General features: G+C 40.1%; 6 protein-coding genes across 6 annotated transcripts; 3 read left to right on the top strand and 3 right to left on the bottom strand.

Moving 5' to 3' along the window:
* Positions 1 to 113: 113 nt before the first annotated feature.
* On the top strand, positions 114 to 1,409 carry BCR41DRAFT_358589 (gamma-secretase subunit Aph-1). Its single transcript, XM_022025067.1, has 4 exons — positions 114 to 329; positions 486 to 629; positions 755 to 954; positions 1,093 to 1,409. The coding sequence occupies exons 1-4, from the start codon at positions 217 to 219 to the stop codon at positions 1,350 to 1,352; spliced, it is 717 nt and encodes a 238-aa protein (XP_021878813.1). The 5' UTR covers positions 114 to 216; the 3' UTR covers positions 1,353 to 1,409.
* Positions 1,410 to 10,103: 8,694 nt separating this feature from the next.
* BCR41DRAFT_309411 (histone acetyltransferase subunit NuA4-domain-containing protein) lies at positions 10,104 to 10,467 on the bottom strand (the record flags this gene model as incomplete). The annotated part of the gene is made up of 2 exons (XM_022020953.1): positions 10,104 to 10,295; positions 10,384 to 10,467. Coding segments are annotated over 2 exons (276 nt in total), but the record flags the coding sequence as incomplete, so codon positions are not given.
* Positions 10,468 to 10,703: 236 nt separating this feature from the next.
* On the top strand, positions 10,704 to 11,776 carry BCR41DRAFT_137786 (hypothetical protein). Its single transcript, XM_022019522.1, has 4 exons — positions 10,704 to 11,108; positions 11,250 to 11,350; positions 11,458 to 11,515; positions 11,625 to 11,776. Exons 1-4 carry the CDS (start codon positions 10,943 to 10,945, stop codon positions 11,708 to 11,710), a joined length of 411 nt encoding a protein of 136 aa, XP_021878811.1. The 5' UTR covers positions 10,704 to 10,942; the 3' UTR covers positions 11,711 to 11,776.
* On the bottom strand, positions 11,709 to 12,852 carry BCR41DRAFT_358584 (hypothetical protein). Its single transcript, XM_022025066.1, has one exon. The coding sequence runs from the start codon at positions 12,808 to 12,810 to the stop codon at positions 11,842 to 11,844; it is 969 nt and encodes a 322-aa protein (XP_021878810.1). The 5' UTR covers positions 12,811 to 12,852; the 3' UTR covers positions 11,709 to 11,841.
* Positions 12,853 to 12,975: 123 nt separating this feature from the next.
* Positions 12,976 to 15,089, bottom strand: BCR41DRAFT_358581 (cytoskeletal-regulatory complex EF hand-domain-containing protein). Its single transcript, XM_022025065.1, has 7 exons — positions 14,946 to 15,089; positions 14,721 to 14,784; positions 14,362 to 14,614; positions 14,131 to 14,257; positions 13,955 to 14,018; positions 13,539 to 13,846; positions 12,976 to 13,372 (listed from the first exon to the last, which is right to left on the bottom strand). The coding sequence occupies exons 1-7, from the start codon at positions 15,022 to 15,024 to the stop codon at positions 13,002 to 13,004; spliced, it is 1,266 nt and encodes a 421-aa protein (XP_021878809.1). The 5' UTR covers positions 15,025 to 15,089; the 3' UTR covers positions 12,976 to 13,001.
* An 85-nt stretch (positions 15,090 to 15,174) lies between these two features.
* Positions 15,175 to 17,012, top strand: BCR41DRAFT_137751 (hypothetical protein). The gene is made up of 4 exons (XM_022019521.1): positions 15,175 to 16,189; positions 16,308 to 16,451; positions 16,539 to 16,813; positions 16,915 to 17,012. The coding sequence occupies exons 1-4, from the start codon at positions 15,254 to 15,256 to the stop codon at positions 16,949 to 16,951; spliced, it is 1,392 nt and encodes a 463-aa protein (XP_021878808.1). The 5' UTR covers positions 15,175 to 15,253; the 3' UTR covers positions 16,952 to 17,012.
* Positions 17,013 to 20,297: the final 3,285 nt, after the last annotated feature.

Below are 20,297 nucleotides of genomic sequence, written 5' to 3'. Positions count from 1 at the left end.
AAATCGATAAAAGTTTTTTTTTTTTTTTTTTTTTTTTTTTTGATCGTGGACACGCCACCATTATGTCTCTTTTAAACTTAATTTATTGAGTTTCCATTTTCCTTGTTTGACATCTTTGCACTCTCTACTCATTGCATCTTAAAGCCCCTGTTTTGTGGGCAAACACTCAATCATACAACCTCTCGATAAAACAAGAAGAACAAAAAGAAAAATAAAATGACGCTTTTGACTTTTTTTGGTTGTGCACTTACAGCCTATGGACCAGGTTTGGCCATCTTTTTCGGTTGTGTGGCACCCAATGCCCAACTGGTCATTCTCATGGTGTCAAGGTAGGTATGCAACCATTAGACCTCTGTCATTTAGATGTTGCCATGCTGTACGGTGGAGGGGATCAGACTTGGTTGAATTGACAAGATTGCATTGGCATTGTCTTTTTTTTTTTTTTAACCAATCTCTTTATTTTATAATTATTATGTTTTGAATAGCATGTTTTTTTGGTTACTGTCTCTTCTGTTGGCCTCTGCTATTTGGTTTTTGGCCACCAACAGTCGGCAAACCTATACATCTACAATCATCTACACAATTTTACTTCAGGAGATGTTCCGTTGGTTCCTTTATCTTTTAATAAAGTAAGTAGCATATATCACATGGGCGACTCATGCTTGTAAAAAAATAAAAAATAAAAATAAAAATAAAACATGCTAAGCAATCAGGGGACCATCTAACTTGAGCATGAATTAAAATATTGTCATAGTCGGGCAGAGAAAGGACTGAACATGGTAGCCAAGCATCCAAAATCAAGATTCAACAGATCTGGATACGCGTTTTCTGCTGGACTCGGATTCGGATTAATGTTTGGCATCATTTCATATATCACACAACTTGTACAATCTCTTGGGCCAGGCGTGCTCATGTGTATCTCCTGTCCTAGTGTATCCCTCTACTTTATCTCTGGTAAGCAAAGTTTCAAGACAATAGAGGGGAACACTTCTTCTTTATCTGTCTACGTTTAGGAACAAACGACTATATATTTTTTGAAGGATGATGTTTCGCAATGAAAAAATAATGTGTAATTTATGTATAAATATATAGCGATTACTACATGCATCATCACTCTACACCACTGTCTCTGGATGATGATCTCCTTCACCGGCTTCACTCAACGGTCGTATGCTCGCATTCTTTGGGTCCTGGTCTCACATTATGGAGCATCCTATCTGACGCTCCTGAACTCCAGTAGGACAGTGACATTAGGATGTGCGTACTCCATCATCTGTAATATAGCCCTTTTGTTTGCGTCTGCCATCATTGCTTTTACAGATCTGCGAAACCTTCATCAAAAGTTTACATAAAGACAAAAAATTGCAAACAAAACATCTACCTGCTTCCCTTTCCTTTTCTGATTGGACTATAATAAATAAATGTTTATGAAAGAAAAATAAAAAATAAAAAATAAATATAAAAAAAGAAAAAAAAATACGACACAGCATTTTTTATTTTAATTTCTATTTTTTTATTTTTATTTTGTTGTCTCTTGTTTGTTGTACAACTTTCAATATCTCATGCAATCATGCCAAGTCTATATTGTGATACAAAAAAAAAACGTGTCTGTAAAAGATTCCATCAGGCTCGATGCTCTTTTTTTCTTTTTTGTTTTCCTTTTTTAGGAGCTTGTTGATGTAGATCCTCCAGCGTTTGCACCATTGTTATTTCCTCCTTGCATGGAGGATGTGCCCTGATTTTGATTAGAGCCTCCTTGAGACGAACTTGCGCCTGTGCCTGTGCCCGTGCCCGTACCAGTGCCTGCATCTGCACCTGCACCTGCTTCTGCACCTGGGTTGCCGCCTTGACCAGCATTGCCTTGAACAGGCCCTGCGTTAGCGAGATTCCTACGTTGAGATGACTGCATAGATGACAGTGAGCTAATTGCTTGTTTGTTTGTTTTTGTTGTGTGTGTTCAGGAGAGGCTCAAAAGAAGAAGAAAATGAAGTATCGGTTGGTGGTGGCTGTGTTGATATATCTGCAGAAGAGCTGCACTTGTGTATAATGGCGTATGCTGTGCGAAGGATGTCTATCCAATTGTGTGTTTTTTTTTTCTGTTTGTATGTGTGTGAATGGGATGCAGAAAAGCTGAAAGCCCAATTGGCTAAAGCGTTGTTTCCTTTCTGTTGTAGTCAGTCCTTCCGTTGTAGTCGATTTGTCTTTAAGTTGCGGCAGAGAGCTATTCAAATAAAGGAAGTGTCTGTTTAGATGGCTGATAAAAAACCACCTTATGCTTGACAAAGTTTACTTGCACGCAGATTTTATATTTTATTTCAATTTTTTATTTTTTTTATTCACCTTCTGTCTGTTGTGCTGATATTCTGATCTGTATGTTTACAGGTGGTATATCAAGTATCTTTTCTTTTTTGCTTTGTTTTGTTTGTAGGAAGCTTGAGCCTCGAATGATCAAGTGTAAGTTTAATTGGAAAGATGAATGTGAGTTAAAGAAGAAAAAAAAAGAGGGTTTTCGTCTCTTTTATAACGGATATATTTTTCTCTCTTTTCTGTTCTTTTCTTCTATGCCAACATAAGGAATGAAGTGAATGGAGTGTGGCATGACCCTATACTCTTTAATATCTGTATGAGATAAAACTAATACGACCTGGCTAAGTCTTATTATGGATAAAATTTCGCCGAATTGGGATACGATGTATAATTGGATTGTACGCTTTGCCATCGACTGAGCGGCAAGGAAACAATAAAAGCCATTTCTTAATGCTTTACCTATCGCTGTAGGGACAAGGATAAGAAAGAGTGGTTATGATGATAATGTCTTCTAATGAGTTGAATGACTTCCTATGGCATAGCCATTGATTTAGTATAATATATTTTTCTAAAAAAAAAAAAAAAAAAAAAAAGTGTTATGACAATGGATATGTAATTACTATGCTAACGATGATATCGGCAAGCAAAGGCAGTAAGGATATTTTTACCCAAAAACGCGTTGTCGCGTCAAGCTGATTTATTTTGCAAATAAGTCGTTAGCAGCTGCGCCATTTCTTTTGTTTCAGTCAATAGTCAATCGGGTTCAAAAATTCTTTTGGAGTAACAGTAACAGATCTGACGGTACATGTGTCCAATTGAACCCTGGGAATCATTCTCTTCCTCTTTCTCTCTTCCTTTCCTTTTTCTTTCTTTTTTTGTTTTTTGTAGGTGATGCTGCTAGTGCCACATGGGAATATGCTATTGTACGACGCCTCATAACAGAGCTGCTTCTCATGGCGAAGTAAAAAATAAAAATAAAAATAAAAAAAAAAAAGTGGTCATGCTCTAGAATGCCAAGCTCAAGGTAAGAAAGGGCAATAGTATTAACAATGGCAGCAACGGTTATGATGGTAATAATGTAGTAATAGCAATGATGACCTCGCCTTCATTCGTAGTAGGCTCTTTATAGGAATTGATCAAAGTTGTTCCTTCCCTTAGTAATGGCTTTCAATTATTGGTTCTCTCCATAGCATCATAGAGACAAGGACCACATATGGCTTGTTTAACCGGTAATGATCTCTCTATCAATCTAAAGAGCATTAGATGGTTTGGTGCTTAGATGGCGAAGAAGTTTTCATTTACCGAGGAGAAAAAAAGAAAAAAAAATGTTGTAAATTAAATCTTCATTAGTCATGGAGAATTAAAAAAAAAAAAAAAAAAAAAAAAAAAAAAAAGGATAAAAAAGCGAGAAAGTTTTATGAAGGTGATCAAATTGGCTATGCTGTTAGCGGTAAAAAAAAAAAAAAAAAAAAGGTTACCACGTTGTTCATCTCCTTCTTTTAAGAGTAAAGAAACAAACAAACAAACAAACAAATGAAAAGAGAGTAAATTGTGATATGAAGGAATGAATGAAATGAAAAAAAGAAAAAAAAAGAGTGATCGAGAACTTAAAAAAAAAAAAGCGGGAAAATCTATCAAACAAAGGATTGACATTCATATCGTCGCAATTAAGCAGTTAAGCAATTAGGAGGAAAACTTTTTTTTTTTTTATTTAATTTTACAGTGTATTACTAAATTTTACATCGTATCGAAATGAACATCAATTTATGGTTAATAACAGTAACATCAGGGTTACATATGATTAAGAGTGTAGGGTAGGGATTGGAGGTGAGAAAGCAAGCGCCGGCTGCTTTAGGCTACTGCGGAGCCCGAGGAGGCTTCAATCGTGGATAATGATCCCATTGCCCCAGCTTTGGTTGCATCTTTGCTGGTACTGCTACTGCTGGTGCTACCCCCGTTTTGGGAAGATGAACCCGTTTGAGAAGGAGGGGTAGAAGGAGGAGGGTGGGGCTGCTGTTGCTGTTGCTGTTGTTGTTGTTGTTGCTGTTGCTGTTGTTGAGGCGGGACACGGAGATTGCGGTCAATGTTGCGCTGAGATGACTGAAAAGTCATTTTGAGGCGAATCTGGTGTATGTTTAATGAGTAGGGCTTAAAGAAGACGCTGTGTCCCTTATGACACTGGCCTGAAAAGGTCTGATAGAGCAATTGAGCGAGCGGAGGAAGAGAGAAAAAGGGATTGTGTGTAATTAAGTGTTGTTTGCTGCAATGATTGGATTATAGTGCGCAGGGTGTGAGCGTGTAGTATGATGGTGTGGGGAGAATGCATTGTGTTAATTGAGTGAAGCACATTGTCTAGAGCTGTGTTAAAAAAATAAAAAAAAATAAAAAAAATAAAAAATAAAAAGTAAGCACTGTACCTGGATATGCCTCTTGCTTGTTTGCTTGTGTACTTTTTGGCTGGTTCCACAGAAAGAATGTTTGTGTAGGATGAAGGAGAAAAATAAGAGAGAAGAGGAAAAAGAGAGAAGAACAAAAAATAAAGAAGAAAAAGTAGAAAAAAGAGATGGAGGAAGGGAGTTAGTTATATACAAATGAGAGCGAAAGTTACTAGGCGGAAGGTTCACCTCGCTGTGCCGCTATAGGAATAAGGCGTGCAAGCTTATCGCGTTAACGGAGCAGGGATCGAGACCACAAAATGCTCTCGTCATGCAATAAGAAAGGTTTTATAACATAAAACATCCCTTGCAAAAGAACTAGACATAATATGTGTTATTCTGTTAAACAGCCCAATCGTGCCATGGTTACCCATAAACAGACACATCCCTTGGCAGTCTAGAGTAAAAGGCGAAGCATATAATGGATTCATTTTACCCGGGCACGCACCAGACCAAGGTCCATTGCCGTTAAAACAAAAAACAAAAAAAAAAATTAAAAAATAAAAACTGATCGTTTTTACGGCGGCAAAGTTGTCTTGCATAACTTGGTGTGGGTGCGGTGTATGTGTGTATTCGTGTGTGTACATGTCTGCACAGGGCGTGCACTGAGATCTGCTGACGCCGAACATTAAAAGAATGGCATGAAGGAGTTCCAATATCCAGTTCTTGTCTAATCTCTATAGGGTGGGAAGAAGAAAAAAGTGAAGTCGACCATAATGCATTGAGCAACGAATATATTGGGTAGTACATGTGAGGGTTGCATCCATTTAATAATTCAAATTATGTTGCTGCGGTCCTTAAAAAGAAAAGGAGAATTTCTGTTTCCTGATACAAGATTTGTTGTATGCAGCATCCTCTTACAATTTGAACGACAGACAACGCATGACTCGTGTGCCACGCCTTGATTATCCTTCTTTTCTTCTTTTTTTCCTTCCTTCCTTCCCTCCATCCTTTCTTCCTTCTATCCTTCATTTTCTTGGCTTTTTTGCTCTTCCTCACATTTCATCCCATCTCCATTCTGTCTGCTTACCCATTTCACCCATTACCTCTGTTTGTATCAAGCCTTTTTTTTCTTACTAAAAAAAAATAAGAAATTAAGTAAATATACATATTCCTCTCCGCCTCCTAAACGCATTCTCGTACCACTTCTGTGCCTTTAGGCATGTTCGCAGGCACCCCTCTTCCCGAAGAGTTGGACGCAGAGTTCCATGATTTCATTAACCTCTCTGGTTCTGATACTTCTACCACCTTAGCAACACCTATAACAAACACACACCCCAGGACGACTGATGAGGACGTTGTATCCATGCCATCACCTCTGGCTTCACCAATTGACAATAACTCTCATATATGTAGTTCCTTCTTACCAATTTTATCTAAGAGCTTCCTCAAAACCCCTTCTACTTACGTTACCGAGCAAGACTTTCAGGACCCTTCCTGTGATACCAGCCTATTTAATCTTATCCCCTCACAGGTAGAGCCATTGATGCAAGGGTCAATTTTTGAAAACCAAAAGCATCCATCTACTTCGTTTGGGTACTTACCGGACCCCCAAATGACTGGACTTTGCTCAGCTCCTGGCTTTTTATACATGCAAGAACAACATCAAAAGCAGCAGGGATACTTGGCAGAGAATCTAGGCTACCCAAATCAAGAGCTCTGGTGGCTGGGGTCTGCAGCATTACCTTTTCAGCAGCAGCAGCAATACCTTCAGGGCGGATGCCATATACAGAGACACGCACAGTATCCCCAGCAGGGATTGCAGTCAAGCATGGCAGGGGCATCGCCCGGCCTGCAATCTATCGTTTCGACTGAACTTCTGCAACAGAACTACGTTCAACAGACACATGTAGACTATAGGACACCTAGCTTCAGCTACATGTCTTCACCACCATTTGGGCTTCTTCCACAAGTAAGAACACAATATTCAAGTGTACTTGAAATAATTAACTGAAGTCATCAGCTCATTCATTTTTTTTTTTTTTTTTTTTTTTTTGGTGCATATCTGTGTCATAAAAAGTCCTCCTTTATAGATTCCCAGCATTTTAACATCAACCCATTGCACGGTCTTTCCGATCACATGCAAGCCGAACATGAGGAAGGCCCTGCCATGCTGCAGCTAACTCCTAGCCCGGAATCTAGTCACCTTGAGCATAGCCGTAAACGCACTCGGAAGGCTTTATCACTTTACACAAAACTTGAGATTATTCAAGCATGGGAGAGTAGCTGTGCTATCCCTGAATTAGTGAAACGCTTCAAAGCCGCCAGAACGACCATAATCGGCGTCATTGCGAAAAGAGAAGCCATCCTAGAGGAGGCAAAGAAGCAGAACTGTGTTCCAAGGATGATGCAGACCTCACGTATCGTTGAAGCCCGATTTTTCGTGCTGGAAAAGCTTCTCTCAGGTTGGATCTACCACCTCAACGAGAGATGCATCCCTATTTCTAACAACAGGATCGTGGGACAGGCTCTAGAGCTCCTCCGAATGTTGTCGGGTTTCCTTGCAGCGCCGTTGCCACCATGTTTGTTCACATATAGCTGGCTGAAAGGTTACAAGAAAAGACACAATATCCCACAGGGGAAGATGATCGAACAGGCGTCTGTTTCGTCTGAAGAGACCAAGTTTGCTCAGATATCTGTGAGGTGGAAGCTTAACACCTATGATGAAGAAGATATCTACACCTGTGACGTGGTCAGTATGTTCACTGGCATGCTTCCCCTCAGTTTGGTCCAAAAGGAATATCGACAAGAGCCTATCCAGAGAGTGGATGCATCTAGTTTCTCGGTCTTGATCTGTTCTAATTTCACAGGAAGCAAGAAACGAGAGCCACTTATCCTTGGTAAATATATAATACATCTTTTATTATTATTAAGAATGATTTCACTTGCATTCATATTAGCTCTAAGCGTACGCTCATATAAAATCGCGCTAAAGGGATTTCTGAAATGCATATTTGTACTTGGCTGAAGTACCTTGAAGCACAGCAAAATGCACGTTCTCTAAATCTCCGCTTTATTACTGTTTATAGTTAGACAGGGTCCGATGCTGTCTACCAATAATAACAAGAATGGCGCTAGCAGCGCGAGAGTGAGACCTGATGATTTAACCGAATCAACGTTCAAGAAATGGCTTACAGATTTTGATATGGAGCTATCGCGCGATGTGGTCCTATTGATTGACGAGACCATGTGGCGATTTTTTAGAATGAGTCAGACGATGCCTTTGTTACCATTGAGATTCATAAAATTGGTTCCGGTGCCACGCCCCCTAAGCGCCCTCTTGCCTATGAGCGCCAAAATCGCAAAGGACTTCAAGGCCTATTACCATACTTTTTTGATCGAGGCGTTCCTGGCGAATGATAAAGCCCGAAACCAAACTAGTCATAGCATTCATAGCAATAATGGAAGTGGCCCTGACCATTCAAAAAACAGAAGCCCAAAAAATGAGCCAGAGGCTATCCATGAAGCATGGAATCAAATCCAAAAAAAGACCATCCAATCTTGCTCCCGAGATTTCCTTGCTTCCCTTGAGCCGTCCCAAACAGAAGAGTTGCCGTCATCGTCAACATCGCCATTGTCAAAAATCAAGGCTTCATTGGTCTTTAAGTGCAATAATGCAGAAACCAAATTAATAGCGGCCTTGAAAAGCATAGAACCCAAGGTTCCAGATAGTGTATTGCAGTACTATCGAACCCAGGACATGTACACAGGACCATCTACATTCCTCCGTTCTCAAATTTTGATGATGCGAAAGCATCCAGATTTTGCAGGCTGCTTCGGAGATGCGACGTTTGGTGATGTTGCATTTCAAAGTAAGGAGCCTCGGGGTCGTCATCGAATGGCGCGCTACAAGGATGTAGAGCTTGCTATGCCACTACCCTTACTACTACCACCACCGCCGCCTTCGAGAAGGCCGAACACCTTTCGGTTGTTTTCGCAACCTAAAGATTTAAAAGCGCTTCCCCCCTCTCTTTCTTCCCAGCCAGAGAAAGCGGATGAGGTGTACATGCTTCGAACCCTCGCCTAATTACCAAAGTTGGGTAACATTTTGTGAATGATAACACCCTAACACTAATGGCGCAATACTATATTGCCGCCTATTGGTGATATCATTGAACAATAACGATATAACGATATAACGTAATAATAATAATATAATAATATAATAGTATAATGATACAATATAATAATATAATAGCATAATAGTATAGTAATACAATAATTTAATAATATAATAATATAAAATAATAAAATTATTACAAAGAGCACAATGCAATTTTATATTTGAATTAAGTAGTCGAGCGCTAGACATTGGCCCGATGCCTCTCTACCTTATGACTTCTCTTTAGGTGGATGGACATCTCCTCTGCTCCAGAGTCGGCTTTGCGCTTGTTAGACAGAGACAACGATACAATTGTTTATAATCCTTTTATTTAGTGTTATAATAAATGTGGTCAAGATTGCGCCGCACTATTTCTATACGGGTAATCTATCACCGAATGAAAAAAAAAAAAAAAAAAAAAAACCGCGCCGTACAACCGATAATAAGATCATTATTTTTTTATAATGATCAATAATTTTTTTTTTTTTTTTTTTTTTTTTTTTTGGTATCTTCGCCATAGGTGACTTAGCCAAGGAAGGGCAATAAATGAGGCGGATCCCTAACCTTTTTCCGAACCCTTTGAGAACTACAGGTTCCTCTTCCTGAAAAATGTACAAACACGTCTCGTTAATGGACATGTTGGTCGATGGCAGATAAATGTCCACTTTGGTTTGACATATCACAAGGGTGGCTATTCGCCATAATTCTGAATGAGTTTATTCATTCATGGCAATAGCTGTTTCACAGAATATGAGCATTGATATATACATATATCAGGAAAGAATGTAATAAAGAAAGAAAGAAAGAAAAGAAAGCTATTAAATCATCCCTCCCTCCCCTATACATCTAGATCTTCATCACCATCGGCATCACGTCCTGTAGATGATAATCTTATTTTCTTTGGCGGCCGTGGCTGATCAGAGTTCTTGGATTGATTTGAGGAAGAGGAGGCAGTCTTTTGTTTCAAAAGTCTCCGGCTAGATGACGAGGATGAGGATCCTCCTGGAACGGCGCCGCTTATGGAAGAAGAGGACGGACCAGAGATGATGCTAGATGTCGATGATGATTTTGGATGAGGTCGTTTACTAGATGACGATCCACGCTTTGATTCATCCTGTGAAGATTCCGGATCTGGGTTATCTTTGATTTGAAGTGCCTGTAAAAAAGATAGAAGAAGAAGAAATGGTTGGATGTGACTGAGCATACTAAGAAGCAGAAGCCTAAGTGGCAAATATATATATATATATATATAAATCCTTTCAGAAGAAACTTGCCTTGGCAAAAGTAGTTGAGGACATTGAGAACAGTCGATCTGATTCAGAGTACTTGACACGGCCCTTGTCAGCTTTTGGGTTGATATAACCATCAAATCCACGAATGATATTACCTCCGTTCTGTGTGTCTTCTAGATAAGACCCCTCAAATGCATAGATATTGTTCTCTAGTCCTGCCTGGAATAGTAATATGAGTGTGTCAAGCCTCTTTCCTGTTGCAAACTATCTTTTTTTTTTTTTTTTTTTTTTTGCTCCTCAACATTACCAGGTTCCTGTCAACAAGCTTTTTGCGCGCCATTAGCTCAGTGAGTTCATTTTTGGCATCCAGATATTGTTGGTATGTAATTTTCTCCTAAAGATGTTTAATGGATATTGAAGAGGTTAACTTTGTCGGCCAAGGGATTGTCCAGAATAATGGACTAAAACAAAATCCTTTTTTCTATTCTTTCCTGAAATTATATTCTGCTTCTTTACAGGTGCTTCCGGCATAATTGATTTGCTGGTTGTCTGTCTGTCTGTTTGTCCAATGATGTCCGTCGTCCTGTTTATTTGATGAGACAACTTTTATTTTCAACAAATGGTCTTTTTTTTTTTTTTGATGCTGGTTACTGAGTCACGTGCAGAAATCCTGGCTCTGTGTTGGGCTGAATACATGCAACCTTCTGTTTCTGTCTTCATCTCTCATTCAAAAATAAAAAAGAAAGGTCATTTGGTATTTCTTCAAGTATTCTCATTTCTAGCCAATTTTCCCTCTCTCCCTCTTCTTTTTTCCTTTTTACCTTTTTTCCTTTTTTTTTCTTTTCTTTTTTTTTTTTCGTTGTTTGATGCCTTCGACTGCAACTTCTTCTGCTCACAAACCAGTTACTGGTGTCCATAAACTCGTCCACCGAACAAAGAAAATGCGTTTTCCGCGTCGAGCTCGTCGGTTCCTTCAAATGCAGGAGGATACTGGATATTCAGAGGGACAATTCATGGCCCCAACGCCGTCGAGTAAGGCGCTCTCTCTCTCTCTTTTTTTTTTTTTTTTATCATGTCGATTAAGCGATCAAAGGACTTTTAACTCAACTCTTTATTATTTTCGACACTTTTTCCATTTAACCAAACCAAAAAAAAAAAAAAAAAAAAAAAAAGTCCCTTGGAAGTCAATTGCCTTGGCTGTTGTTCTTTTGATCCTTGGCATAGCTGGGCTCACAATTGGATCGCTGCTCAAAGTTGGTATCATCGTCAGCCCTGTAAGTTTAATAAAGAAGTTTTTTTTTTTTTTTTTTTTTTTTTTCAAAATTTCTAGTTCGTGTTATCCTCCTGTCTAAGCCTTTAATATTTTGAATTACATCTGTAGGAATGGTTGGATAAAGGCACACCGTTACTGATTCTTGGAGCACTATGCTTTATACCAGGTGAGTGGCAGCAAAAGAAAGAGTTTGTTTCAATTTTAATTAAAAGAGCAAGCACAAGCAGTGTCTAAATGATTTCTTTTTTTCCGCTTCAACATTTCCCTACATTTAGGATCATACCATGTTGGCCTGGCGTACTATGCATATAAAGATTATGAGGGTTATTCGTTCTCGCATATCCCAGACTTGGATGACTAAGCCTTTTTCTTTCTTTCTTTCTTTCTTTTTCATTTTTTGCTTTCCTCAACTATTGCGATCACACTCAGGTTTCTATGTATCATATATATACTTAATAAATCTACTCTTTTATAATTTGTGTGGAATATGATTCAACTTGAAGACATTGTTGACGAGGACAAATATTTCAAAGGCGATTCAATATTATCCTCATCATTTTCTCTTTGGTTAAAAGCCCTTGGAGCAGATTGATGGCCATAATGCTGCAAGCGACGACCAACCGAAGACTGAATTGCAGAGGTAGTCGTAGTCGTAGTAGAATATGATGGTGGCAAAGTTGACTGAGCTTCTTTATCCTGTTGTTCGATTTCATCTGCAAAGACCTTGGATAAGGACGAGCCCATTATGATGGCCACGAGTATTAGTGTGGTTCTCAAAAATATTCCAGATCCAGCAGCTGACCCTTCAGCCTTCTTTTGTTCAGCCTTGGCACGTTCCCTAGCCTGTCTTCGTTCCTCTCGTCGAATATCTTGTTCATGGTGCATCTCTTGATGAGATTTTGAATCAAAATGTGGTACGGGTCCATGATGGTGTTGCTGTTGATTTAAATCATTAAACTTGGCTCTAGTTGCAGCATGGGCCCTTGCAGCCGCAGCTGCAGCTGCAGAGTGAGCAGAATGTCGGAATGGAGTTCTCCTAAGCGTTCCACGATTGGGGGTGTCCCTTTCTGAGGAAGAAGAAGAGGAATAAAGGGATCCAGATCCGTCGAGTAAAGTGAGGTCATAGTCTCGTCGTTGACGCTCGTTCCCCAAGACAGAATAGGCTTCATTGATTGACAAGAACTGCTTGCGAGACTCTGCAGAGTCGTTTTTGTCCGGGTGGTGGAGCTTGGAGAGCTTATAAAATTGAGATTTGATTTCCTGTTTGGTAGCGTCCTTCCTCAAGCCAAGTTGTTCATAATGATTCTTGGAGGAATGATGAGACGATCGACTGTCTTGTGAAGCAGAGGTATGAAAGGTAAATGTCTTTTCTGTTTTTGACGTCGTCAATGCTACCAACGGCAGTACATTGGGTCGAGAGGCGGGTATGAGCCCTTTCGAGGCTTTTGTAAGTATATTCATTAAATGAGAATGAAATGTGAATGCAGAATGTAGAGTGAGTAGAAAAGAGGTGTGTAGCGTGTGTGAAATGTCTTTGACACTATTTTAAAGTTGGTTGATTGGCTTTTTTTTTTTTGCGCACAGACACATCATTACATTATTATTATTATTTCTTTTATTACAAATACTCTATCAATTCAATCAGATAAAGATTATCGACCAACACGAAGAGTTTCAGCCTCACGTTGACTATCACGAAGCTCACTCTCAGAATCTGCAAGATGTGTCTCCAGTAAGCCCTTTTGCTCACGAAGGCTCTGCATGATCTTATCCAACTGTTTTAGGGCATCACGCTGACGTTGGATCTCTCGATCCTGCTCCAGAAGCTTTCGGTCAAGAGTTGACGCTTCATCATTCAAGACCTGTTGCTGCTTGTAGGCAAGCAGCTCCTGCAGTTCTTCCTTTGTTACCTCATGTTCGTCTGTTCCCCCTCGCTTCAGCCGCAGTTTCCGCTCCGCATCCTCAACCTGTCGCTTAATACTCTCCAGTTCCTGTTTTAACCGCTCTTCATGCGCCATTGATTCTAAAAGGATAAACATAACAATGAAAAACAAAAAAAAAAAAAAAATATTGATAAATCAGCATTATTGTATTGTTAATAATCAAAGTAATCGATTCCAATCCTCAATGAAAGATACCACGTTCTTTTTTTTTTTTTTTTTTTTTTAAAAAAAAAAAAAAAATCCTACCGTTAACTACATGATCTTTCTGGTTCAATCGGCTAAGATAATCATCCGCCATAGCATGCCCCTTATGGCTAGAAAATGCCGAGTTCGTGGCAAAAGACATTGGTACAGATGGCCGTCCTGCCTGCATTTCATTAATGGAATAATTTTCAGAAAGTGCATAGTTGGAACTGCCCAAGAAGGAGGTTCGAAGGGCTCCAGGAAGCGTTGCTGGGACTCGTTTGCCAAGGCGACGACTGTTGAGGATATGGAAAAATACAATACATTGTTCCTTGCCAATTTGAGGAGCAGAGTGAACATTCACCAGTGACCTGAAGTGGTACATGACAGTGCATAAAAGGAGCTGTTAGGGATAAACTTGAGCATTCAGAGTTGCGGTTCTTTTTTCGCTGTTCAGTTGGGCTGTTCCTTAGTGTTACCATGCAGCATTAATGTCTTCTCTTGGAATTTGCAGAGCCTGGTATAATTCTTCAAATTGGCCCACTAAAAATAAAAAAGGATAGACCGTTGGCTGTGAGTGATGGGATTATTCCATGCTAGAGCAAGTTTCTCCAGTGCCCATCAGGCTGTGATACTAAGGACCCGAACATCTTACTTTGTACTTCACCCGACGACATTTGGACATTGTTCCTGTAAATAGCCTCATAATTGGAACGATCAGATGGGGCAATATACCAGTCAAAATCATCTGATAAATTTTTGTTCACAGTAGCTGCAGTATCCTACAATCAAATATACTGGAGTTAATAATCTGAGAGTAAGAAGATAATGACGAATCCTATGAGGTGCACTAATCCGTTCGAAGCTCGGAAGGCTTTACACTCACAAGTTCTGAAATAGCCAAGTAATTAGGGCTCTGGCTGCGTTGATTAAACGATTGAGACGGCTGCTGTAAATATGCTTGGTTGTATGCTTGATTTCCAACAAAAAAATGAGCCTTTGAGGGTGGAATCATATGTTGTGGAAGTGATGAAGGGATTTCTGATATCTCATTGTTAATGGACGCATAGACAAAACGTAGAGCCAAGCAGAATTCGTCAAAGTCCATATTTCCATCTTTGTCAATGTCGCAGATATCCCTAAAGATTTGGCCATGTAGAATACATTGACCGATATCAGTTGTGGTTGTAATATATTGGATCTGAAACAGTATTGAAATGTGTATTTAAAAATACTTTAGCGTACCAAATTTGGCCTAGCTTGATGACGTGCAATCCAGAGTTCATGAACATTTGTCGTGCCTGCAGACCTGTTACAAATAGGTACACAGGTTGTATAAGTAACAGTAAGGACGAGATGAAGAATGTCAGATGATGATACTCATGTCTCTCATTTTCATTCCCATGAAACGTTGGCAAGATGTTGATGCGGTTTCAGGGACAGAAGTTAAAGAAAGAAGAAGTTCCTAACCGGTGATGTAGCCGTTGATGGGGTTTAGACTAGTAAATATCTCGGCATATTTCTGCCGTTCAGCTGGGGACATGTCCATCGTGAAAGGAATTGTGAGTTACTGAAAGATAGAATTGGGTTGAATTGGGTTGAATTGGGTTTATCAAAAAAAAAAAAAAAAAAAAAGAATAGAAAGATAGAATAGAGCTACAGCCATTAATTTTGGAAAGTGAGTCTTCGTGACGGTCTTTTTCATTTAATGATCTGAATGATCTACTCTTTTTTTCGAGCATTTGTTCATTTGTTCCAAAACAAAAAGTCTACCGACTATGAGAGCCATGAGCAGGATTCCGTGCCAGCAGAGCACTCAATCGATTATTGTCTCCCTTGGAGCAGGTCTCTGCAGAAACACTCAAGGGTCAAAAGTCATTGCTAGGAGTAGAATCAATCCGATTGTAAGAACGCCCGATCGACCATGTTTCTTTTCTACTTCACAACGGTCGACGGCCAGGAAAAAAAAGGACCAAGATTCTTCAGTTGATGCTGCCAAAATTGATAGTATCTCAAAGGCACTTATCAACGACCTGTATACACGCCCATCGTCAGTAAAGGCCAAGGTTACACTAGAGGATGTCATGGCACTCAAACCTCTTAATCCAAAGATTTCAGTCGAGGAGTTCAACAAACTCAAGGATCGTGTGGCTGCTTCCTTTAATGTCTCACAACTCAAGGGCGTCCTCCGCAGCAAAAATATGCCTTCTGGAGGGAAAAAATCCGTCTTGATCAACCAAATCATGGTCCTAATGGATCTGGATGTCCTTGCTCCAGAACCCGGACCACCTGTGGTTGAAGAGCCATTCCCCAACGACCCAACTGTCCAGAGAGAATATCCGTCCAGCAAACAAGAGCTTTTTTTCATCCTCGGAACTGAAGGCGACTCTTTAAGGCAACTGGAAAAGGAGAAGAATGTTCGGATATCTATTAATATTGCAGATGAGACATACGTCATCCGAGGAGTACCGCATTTGATCGAGGAAGCTCAGGAGCGTATTCGGGAATTGGTTGCCGTCACAGAAGAGCAATGGGATGTTTCTTCATACCATAATAGAGACATGGTTATGAAGGAGCCCTTAGCTTTGGAGGACATTGCTCGACGATCAGGGACATATGTTTCATCAAAGGATGATCAAACACTGATTATTGCTGGTCGATCAGAAAGGAGCATGGAAGAAGCCAAGCGATTATTTGATATCAAGCTGAACGAAGTAAAGAACCCTCTTTCTTCCTTTTTCCCTAATGCAACTATTCTGGTGGCCAATTGACTAACCTTTGCTTTTTTTTTTTTTTTTTTTTTTTTTTTTTTTTTTGGTTTTTGCTCGCCAGTCAACATGCCATGTTGAGTCTTTGACATTCACGCGTCAGGAGAATGAGCTAAATCCTTTGGGGATGTTCCCGGTTTATGATTCAGTTACTATGACTGCAGATGAGAACCAAAAAGCATACTTCCGCATTTGCCAAGTCGAACCTGTTAGTAGAATTGATCAAATGGATAACGCTGAGATTATGTTTGATGGACTTGAGTGTACTAATGATCAAGTTAAATATTCATAATAGTATGCAGATAAAACTATGGACAACCATACCATCTATCCTGTTCAGTCTTCGCCGTCCAACATCAACACGCTTCAGGAACTCAAGGAGCATTTGCAAAGCAATGTGAATGAGGCACAAACAGCAACCCAAAAATTTGAACTATCATCACATTTCGGCCAGGTACTCTTTCAAAACAAGGAAAGGAAAATGACTTGCCTTCCGCTTTCAAAATCCTTTGATATGCTGATGCTAGAAGAGTGGCTAAAGGATGCTGAAGCCCCTTATTTCTTTGAAAGGTACTGGGAGCGTGTGTCTTCTTTCGATGTTTTGAAATGTAGTGCCCTCTAGCTTACCAAGGTTTGCCTTTTACTTTTTTAAAGTCTACCGTTCTTCAAAGCTGTAGCAAAGTTACCATTAGTGTCACCAAAGACTAGGACTATCGAGGCAGAATACATCCTATCATCATGTTTTGCACAGTCTTCTTTAAACTCACTGGATAAACCAAAACTAGACCCGGTCCATCTAAGCTATCAGCTGAATCATGAGGGCGAGTTATTTATGAAAGGTGGAAGCTCGATTAACAAAAGGATCGTCGCCAACTTTATGATGCTAGGCCAGCCTACGGATGTGCAGATTAGAAGTCAATTGACGACTAAGCTCGAGATAGAGTCCCCCATCTTGAAGAACCTGATGGATCAGACAACATTACCATTTTCGAATAGACTTCAATGCCCTAACTTCTTCTCATTTCAAGACATATCATCAACACCTCCTGGTTCTCAGGTGGGCCTTCGAGGAGTGGCAATCACGCATACATTGAAAAGTGTTCTTTTCAAGACGACCGGTATTTTCGACTACCACGGCTTGCCTCTAATCGCTTCTGACATGATCGATCAGTATGGCTTAGTTAGGAAGCAAGAGCTCAAGGTACTTGTTGGTGTTTTCTATATGGATGTTTAATTATTCTCTTTATATATATTACTTGTATATATTATACATAAACAGTATATAGAAATTTCTCTGACGTTTTCTTTGTTCTATGCTATGGGATGGTATCTAGCTTTTACCCGTGCCGCTGGCTTTCGAATCAATATCCGCTGATGGAGATGTTTCATTAGAGACAATATCATCGGCAGCGTCTCAATTTGACCACTGGGATGAATTTATAAAAGCGACATTCTATTTGAACAAAGCCATTTAGAAGAAGAAAGTGAAGAGCATCAAGTAGCATAAACCGCATCACCTATAGACCTTTATTTCAAAATAATTTTTTATTATTATTTTTTATTTTTTTTTTATTTATTCATCTATTTCTGTCATATTGGAAGATCTTCAAAAAGGGGAACTCTTCTGAAAGTTAGACTGTTCATTTCGGTTGTCATGCATTCCCCTATGGTTCTGTTACACAGATATCCACAAAAAATTATGTAAGCAGTACTTATAATGTCTTTCAATCTTCTGATCATTATAACAACACTGTCTTTATATCAATTAAATGTAAAGCGACGGGGTTTTGAAGTTCTACTGATATCGTAATGCTGACTGGCTAAGTAAAAAATAAAAATAAAAAGAATAAAATAAACGAGTAGATGGTGCCTTTGATGCCTTGACACATTACCGAAAGTATAAAAAAGGGAAGAGGCCCGAACGGTTATTGGAGGTGGAGGCTTTTGAAAAATTTTATTGTGTTCACAAAACGCAGTGAGTTTGCAATAAGCCAGGATTTGGAATCTGATTGGCCAATGGGCTTCCATGTCGCCCAAAACGACTTGTCAAGGTTTTTGTTGCACATGTGCACATTTTACTAAATTGCAATGGTATGCTAAGCATGGTCGGATTTTATTCAATAATACGACATAGAAAGAGGATGCACAGAAATGTCCTTTCTTACAACATTTACTACATATTCAAGAGTTTATTTTTTTGCTTCGCCAACATCCTTGATAACATTTAATGCCCTCTCTTTCATTCTTTTTTTTTTTTTTTTTTTTCTTTTTCTTTATCATTGCTACCCTCCACTCTATATTCGCCTTTACCTCACTTTACACTGTCTCTGTCCTATTCCATCCTCTGTTCGGCTTCAGACCCATTATTCAAGCATACATGTATGAGAACTGGCTTAGTGGACCTGCAGACGATGAGACAGGTAGTGGCGTCATATCAAGTGAACTTGATGCCATTGAGCGTGCATTATCAGACCCCACATCAACTCTTAGTATGCACGACCAACAAGTTGTCGCTGCTATTCCAATGCCTATGCCAACAGCCCTTCCATTAAGCTATCTAACGCCGTTCACTGAGGCACAACATTATAACCCAATGTTTCCACCAAACCCACAACAGTTTGGAGGACTGCAACCAGCTCCGCCCTACCGGTATCAGCAGGAAAGCGCCTACCTCAGCTTCCCTCAACTCTTTCAAGAAGAGCAGCGATACCTGCAATATGCCTCCCTTATGAACAACCCAAACCCACCAAATGCTGTTGGAGGTCCGCCTGCGCCTCCATACCAACCACAGTTTTACTCTGGAATGCAGCTATCCCCGGATATACCGCATAGTATGCATGTCAGTTCATTGTCTAACCTACCTCAGGGGCTACAATATTACACCACTCAACCATTCCTGTACTCGATGGAGCAATTAGCTCAGTCATCGTTTGACCAGTTCCATCCCGCTGCGTACCAGTCGACAGTGCCGCTCCATAGTACAACACATATCGGGTACCTACCTACTCAGGATGCTGTAATTGTTCCGTCAAACAAATTAAACAAGAAGGTCAGCAATTATCATGCAACTCATCCTTATGAGGTTAGAAACATGCTATTGGCTGTTTAATTCTACCTACAAGGGCACTAATATTAACCTTTTTTTTACTTTTTTTGTAGAGGCCATCGCGTGAATGGAGCTTGGATTCCCTTAATCAAGGCCCTGACCCCACTCCCCCCTCTCCCCAGATAGCTCTGTACCCTGAAGGTGACAAAGTAAAAGGAAAGGATCCCAAACGACTAAAGAGGCAATCTTACCCATGGGCTAAAAAACAGGAAATATATAAAAAATTCAACACGGAACACATCCCAATAGGCCAAATTGCGAAGTTGTTCTCGGTGCCAAGGTCGACAGTTTATGGGTTCATTGGAGAAGTTGGGAACATACTCAAGAAACCATTCCAATCCGGGATTCTGCCTCATTCTTGTCGTCAAACCAAGAACCATGGACGTGTCTTAGAAAGCCTTCTCGTATCATGGCTTGAAAACACTGAAGAGCGTGGCATTCCTGTGCCCATCCAAAAAATCGCAGGGCAAGCCGTTCAAATCTCTGCGATGTTGGAAGGCTTTCTGAAGGATCCGCTGCTGCCTTGCGAGTATAGCACTGGGTGGGTACCAAAGTTCTTTAAACGCAATAATATCGATCATATATGCATTCGGAAGCCTCCAACATCCGAAGACTGCAGTGGCTGGGCCACACAGGCATTGGCATTGGGCCTGGGTTCGGGCCTGGGCTTGGGCCGGTACCAACCTGGCGATATATACTCGTGTGACATCGCCGACATTTTCCTCTCGCCTGAGGCTGCTGTGCCTTGTAAACTTCCAAATTCGACTAGGGTTGACTATTCTAACGCCACAGTATTGCTGTGCTGCAATGCGGATGCAACTGATAAGCGCGGTCCCCTCATTCTTGGTGAGTGAATAATTAGACTCTCATTAGCATTGAGTCATTATTAGGTTGCGCTAGTTGGCACTATAGCACATCTATTAACTCCTCTCATTACTCTACCTTCAT

This window comes from Lobosporangium transversale (genome assembly GCF_002105155.1).
Source record: "Lobosporangium transversale strain NRRL 3116 chromosome Unknown BCR41scaffold_34, whole genome shotgun sequence".
In the NCBI taxonomy this organism is placed as follows: domain Eukaryota; kingdom Fungi; phylum Mortierellomycota; class Mortierellomycetes; order Mortierellales; family Mortierellaceae; genus Lobosporangium; species Lobosporangium transversale.
This window is presented reverse-complemented; position numbering and strand designations above follow the sequence as displayed.